General features: G+C 54.8%; 1 protein-coding gene across 1 annotated transcript; it reads left to right on the top strand.

Annotated features, from left to right (window-relative positions):
- Positions 1 to 425: 425 nt before the first annotated feature.
- Positions 426 to 1,445, top strand: LOC132482345 (pancreatic progenitor cell differentiation and proliferation factor-like). The gene has a single exon (XM_060087608.1). It carries the CDS (start codon positions 565 to 567, stop codon positions 910 to 912), a length of 348 nt encoding a protein of 115 aa, XP_059943591.1. The 5' UTR covers positions 426 to 564; the 3' UTR covers positions 913 to 1,445.
- Positions 1,446 to 6,154: the final 4,709 nt, after the last annotated feature.

The raw sequence follows: 6,154 nt of genomic DNA, 5'->3' as shown, positions 1-6,154 counted from the left end.
ATGCTTTCTGGACAATGAGATACATAAGAATTTTGTAGATTAATATATGTGCCCATTTCCAGCCCTTGTTTACAACCTGTATAAATCATCTCTTGGGATGGAATGGACAGAGACTTCTAGTATTATGCTCTAGGAACACTAGTGACAGTGCATCAATCCCTTCTCTTTCCAAGAGGAATGACTTACATGGCCAATTTCCCAAAACCCGTTAGCCTGCAAGCAGGATTATCTAAGGGTCTTCTGAAAGATTAAGTCTTAAAGTGAAGGACATGGCCAACTCCTCATTGTGCTGATGCTAGTAGGTTTGCTATCTACTCTTCCAAACCATTAGCTCCTATTGCTCTTTTCCCTGGAATAACCTCCTTTGGAGATTTTTTTTTCTTTGCATACTCTGGATATCAAAGTAATGGCAGCCCCGCGCGTCTAGGTCGTGGAGCCGTCGGCTGTGGCCTCCTTTGCAGATGGGCTCAGTGGCCTAGCGCCCAGGTCCCCGCCGTCCGTGACTGAGCGCCGAGGCCCGCGAGGGGTTGCCGCCGAGGTTTCCAACAGCCCACAAGCAAGAGCATGGCAGCCATCCCCTCCAGCGGCTCGCTTGTGGCCACCCACGACTACTACCGGCGCCGCCTGGGCTCCACTTCCAGTAACAGCTCCTGCGGAAGTGCTGAGTACTCTGGGGAAGGCATCCCCCGCCACCCCGGCCTCCCCAGAGCTGACCCGGGACACTGGTGGGCTAGCTTCTTTTTCGGGAAGTCCACTCTCCCATTCATGGCCACAGTGTTGGAGTCCCCAGAGCACTCAGAACCAGCCCAGGCCTCCACCGGCATGATCACCTGTGACCTGGCTCAGGAAGCCGTGGGGAAGCAGCAGCCTGGCGGCCAGCCTGGCCAAACCAACTACAGGCCCCCGTCCTGAGCGGCCACCACCAGCTGCTGGGCTTCCTCCCAAGGCGCTAGGCTCATCAGAGCGCCCCCTCCTTCCCCTCCCTGAGAGTGAGCAGGCTGCAGCCAACAGAAGCAGTTGGGTTTTTAATATCAAAACGGCAAAACACCAAAAAGGAAGTTGAGAGAACTCCACTCTTTACGATCCAAGCCACATGAGAGCCTTCCCGGCACCCTCTGACCTGTGCCTTGCACCGAGTGGAAAATAAACTCCAAGCAGCCAGCAGCCACATGGTGTGTGTGTGAGCTCCATGCCACCCCCACCCCCATGGGAGAAGTCACCAACCCCTCAAACTTCTCACTTCCTGGGCGATGGGGAGCTGGCCCTGCTCCCTGGGCCTTCCTGGGGTCCCTCCCTAGGGGGCCACCTCTGAGATCTGACTCAGGTTCACGTGCGCAGACAGCTCCGGTGAGTGTGGAGCCTTGTATCTGAGAAGAGGTGGGGTGCCTTGCTATTCTGGGGAGCCGGGGAGAGCAGGCAGTCCCAGGGCAGCCACTGAGGTCAGGGTCCTCTGAGTGAGCCCGCCTCGGCCCCTGCTGCCACGGCAGGAGACAGGGTCTCTGGCTTGGGTCCGGAGCCCTTGAATGACCTCGAGGAGGCCGTCCTCAACCTGGTGTGGAGCAGCTCACACGCCCTGCTCTCTCCCACGTGCCTTCCAGTAAGGGCGGTGTCTCCTGTAGCCTCTTGTAGGGCACACTCTGGGCAGGGCCCCCGGCAGCCAAAACTTCCAGGGTGAGGGGAAGGGGGTGTGGGAGGCTCTAGTGGGCCCCCACCCGGGGCAGCCCAGCTTTGGGCAGAGTCCTACTCGGGAGCTCTGTGTGTGGCTGGGGAGTGGTCTCATCCTCTGCTGGCCTCCTGGGGGCAGGCGTGGGGGGTAGGCTGGTGGCGTCCACATGCCTCAGTGGCCGGCAGAGACTGGCCGGGGCCTGGGGGTCAGGAGAGGGCAGTTCAGTGAGGGGGCGGACAGAGGGTGTGAGGGCGGTGGCTTAGAGGGGTGGCCTCCACTGGTTAGCGGGCTGGGCTCAGCTGGCCACCCCACCCCAGCTCCGCTCTAAATCACAGGAGTCCATCCCAAGGCATTTGGGTGGCTCGTGGCCCCCAAAGGCTGCACCTTCTGTCCTGCCTGCCCTCAATGTGTCCAGGCACGGTTAGCCTGACCCCCACCCAGTCCTTTCGGTCACAGTGTCCAGACGTGGCCCCCAGACCCCCCGGTGGCAGCTGCCGTTTGCCGAGGCAGCTGGATAGGAACAGCGGCTGGCCCCAGGGAGCAGGCGTCAGTGCCCCTGTTTCCACAGAGGACTGGGGGGTCCACGCCCCCTTATATCCAGGTCTCAGGCAAGGCCAGAGGGCAAAGGGAGTGCAGCCAAAGCCTAGGTCCCCACCACGCACGGCCAGGGAGGCTCAGCCCTGATCCTGACAGCTGGTGGGCTTTGGGTCAGGACCAGGGACAGGTCCACTCCCTTAGGAAAGAGGGGCGACCTGGCTCCTGGAGCCCCAGGGCAGGTGTTGGCTGTGGAGGTCCCAGCACTTTCCAGGAGCTGGTGTCAGGCGAAGAGGCAGTCCCAGCTCCTGGCTGCACTGGGCAACAGGCGGGCCCAGGGCTGCCCGAGCCCCTTCTCGGGAGTGTCCGGCTGGTTGTGGGAGCTGTGGGTACCTTCAGCAAATCCTCAGTAAATCTGGGCCAGCGCACTCCCATGATCCGAGGTGGCTCAGGCCCCTCACGAGGGCTGGCCTGGCCTTCAGGCAGTGGCAAGGAGGCGGCCGACTCAGAGCAGGTTCTCGTACCTTCTGAGGCTGGAGAGCTTTTCCCGCAGCCCTTTGAAGCGGGGCCTCTGCTCGGCGTCCCTGTGCCAGCACGAGAGCATCAGCTTGTGTGTGGTGGGCGGGCACTTCAGGGGGCAGGGCATGCGGTAGCCCGCCTCTACCCTCAGGAAGGTATGGACATGCCTGTGGCGGGCAGGACAAGAGGGGCTGTGGAGGCAGGGAGGCCAGTGCCGTCCCCCCTCCCCCAGGAAGCCTTGGGCTGTGCCCTCGCCCTCTGCTTCCCTGGCACTCACTTCTAACTCCCTCCCTCTGGACGGTGACGCCTGGAAGGCATCAGGCACCCAGTGAATGGTGCAGGGGCCGTGTCCAGGTGACGGCCCCCTCCCGCCCTGCCCGCAGTCGGCAACACTGGGCGCCCAGTACCTGGATAGGGCATCTGACCCCTGCTGAAAATCTCATGGAGGAGAACCCCGAAGGACCAGATGTCAGATTTGATGGAGTAATGCCCTCGGGAGAGTGCCTCAGGGGCGGTCCACTTGTAAAGGATGCTGTGGTCATGGGAGAGGTAGACGTTTTGCAATCAGACACGCTGGGGGCGGGCCTGGGGGCCGCCTGCACCCTCCCTCCCCGCAGCGTGGACAGGTTCGGGGAGCCCGGTGCTTGGTGGGCAACTGCGGTCGGGACCCACACTGTGTCAGGGCTTCCTGGGACCCGTGCTGCCCAAGCTGAGTAGGCAGAACCCGCCCCAAATGCCAACAGGCCCCGCCCCAGAGGACCATAGTCGCAAAACCCAGCAGAGAGCTTCCCAGGATAAGGGGCAGAGTTTCTCCAGAAGTGAGCTGCAAGGAGACACCGGGAGGGGTGGTGGGTTAGCAGCCAAGCTGGCGTGATGCTGGGGTCCGCTCGAGGAGCACACTGGCATGGCTGACACTTAGCTCTGGGGCATCAAGATTAAAGGAACCCCTCAATTTCTCAGTGTGTGACTGGGAGTCCCGGAGGTGCTGGTATCACCTGCCTGCTGGGCCACGCTGAGCACGGAAGCAGGACACTGGCCAAGGGCGAGTGAGGGTTGGGCCTGCTCGCCCCCCCAGCCCTGCCGCCTGCGCGCCCTGCCCTGCTTTGCTGCCCACCCACTCAGCAGGGACTTCCCTGCCCCCAGCCTCTGGGCGCCCGAGCTGGCCCCATTTAGCTGTCCTCCTGGACTCATCCAAGTGCCTGCACTGCCCTCCCAGGAGCCTCCTGATCCCATTAAGACCCAGCTCCGGGGGCTTCCCTGGTGGCACAGTGGTTATGAATCCATCTGCCAACGCAGGGGACACAGGTTCGATCCCTGGTCCGGGAAGATCCCACATGCCACGGAGCAACTAAGCCCATGCGCCGCAACTACTGAGCCTGCACTCTAGAGCCCGTGAGCCACAACTACTGAGCCCACGTGCCACAACTACTGAAGCCTGCACGCCTAGAGCCTGTGCTCCACAAGAGAAGCCACTGCAATGAGAAGCCCGCACACCACAACGAAGAGTAGCCCCCGCTCGCCCAAACTAGAGGAAGCTCGCGTGCAGCAACAAAGACCCAACGCAGCCAAAAATAAAATAATTTAAAAAAAAAAGACCCAGCTCGGGCTCCACAGCCCACATCTCACCTGAGGGCGGGAGGCCCACGGGAACCTCCAGCTCCCTGCACCCTCTGCTCTCCGCCCTCCCCTGGCCCTACCTTGATGAGCCTGGCCAGCCCGAAGTCCCCGATTTTGCAGATGTTGTTTTCCCCCACGAGGATGTTCCTGGCGGCCAGGTCCCCGCGGATGTAATTCTGCAATTCCAGGTAGCACATGCCCTCGGCCACCTGTGCTGCAATGCCCACCAGCTCCGAGGTGGGCAGGGTTTTCTCATCGGAGTCTGCAGAGGCCAGGGGAGGCCAGGGTGAGTGGGGCCAGCCAGGACCAAGTCCTCTCTGCAGACTCCTGCGCTCAGGATTGGGGCTGGGACAAAGGGCAGATGGCCTGATTTAAAATTGGAACTGTGGACCCACTGCAGCCCTTGTGGAGGGCTATTAGGTATCAGAGCTACCACAGTCTATACATACCCTTTGGAATTTCCTTCTGGGAATCCACACTGAAGCAATAGGAACTCAAAGACTTATGTACAAAGATGTTCCTCACAGCATTATTTACACAGTTAAAAACCTCAAAAGGTTTCAACAACAACAGGAGCCTGTGTGGACGTGGCACATCCACGTGGTGGTGCACAGACCGTCAGGATTTCATTTCTGATGAACAATTAGTGATACAGGAAACTGCAGTGATCAAGTGAAAAGCACTGCAAATGTTGCTGTATTAAAATATACCCCCCGGGGTGAGATAAGGAGGGTGGGAGGGAGACGCAAGGAGGAGGAGATATGGGGATATATGTATGCATATGGCTGATTCACTTTGTTATACAGCAGAAACTAACACAGCACTCTAAAGCAATTATACTCCAATTATACTTCAATAAATTATACTCCAATTATTTATTTGTTTAAAATAAATAAAATAAAATATACCCCCAGATACACACACACACACAAAAAAAGTAATGGCAATACTCCTATATTTTGATCATGTCTTTTATTATGTTTTAGAAATTTGAGCTTGTTGCTGGCAACCTTCCCTACTTCTAGTACTGATCCAGTGTTTACTGAAATTATTATGTTCCTTTAATTACAAGAACTAGGGCAGAAGGAGTGTTAAATATGTGGGATATAATTGCCATCTTGAATAAGAAGTGCAAAGTAGTTTTTATTAAAACTGTAAAGTCAGCAAGAAATAAACTGCAGAAATAAAAATCATTAAATTATTAAAATTATAAATTATTAAATATCAGAGTTTGAAAATGAATTATATCCCAAATATATTCATGCCAATCAATACCACTGGGAAAAACTCACCACAAAACATTATATATTTTGTCATATTTTGTATTATAATAAATAATTAGAGCAGTTATAGGAAATATAATTTTATCTTCTTAGATAAGCACAATAAATATAACCCATTTGAAGTAATGTTATGTTATAAAAATGAAATAAACAAGAGATACGCACAAGACTGTACAGTCATAAATTTTGAACCCAAATGATAACTTTGTATTCATTTTTTTATGTTGCTCAAATTTTTATCAATCTTATTATGCAAAATTGCCAATTCAAAATAGTATTACTAAAATATACTTGACATGAGAAATAGCATAGGTTTCTATTCCCTTTATTGGCTGAACTGTTGGAATTCCTGATAGAGTTTGTCTGAATTATCTTCAGACTACTTTAAGGCTTTCATTGGTAAGTAGGAGTTGATTACAATAAACTCTGTAATTGTCCCAACATCTTCCATATGAGGCCATAGGAAAACTGATAGAAACAGTTCAAATTTAGTATTATAAGCACTTTTTTTAAAACATAATCAAATCCACCTTGT

Source organism: Mesoplodon densirostris, chromosome X, assembly GCF_025265405.1.
Source record: "Mesoplodon densirostris isolate mMesDen1 chromosome X, mMesDen1 primary haplotype, whole genome shotgun sequence".
NCBI classification, from domain to species: domain Eukaryota; kingdom Metazoa; phylum Chordata; class Mammalia; order Artiodactyla; family Ziphiidae; genus Mesoplodon; species Mesoplodon densirostris.
Note: the sequence above shows the minus strand (reverse complement) of the source record. Positions and strands in the feature narration are given on the sequence as shown.

Excerpts from the sequence above, each read along its gene's own strand:
- LOC132482345 (XM_060087608.1), top strand. The coding sequence starts at position 565 with ATGGCAGCCATCCCCTCCAGCGGCTCGCTTGTGGCCACCCACGACTAC.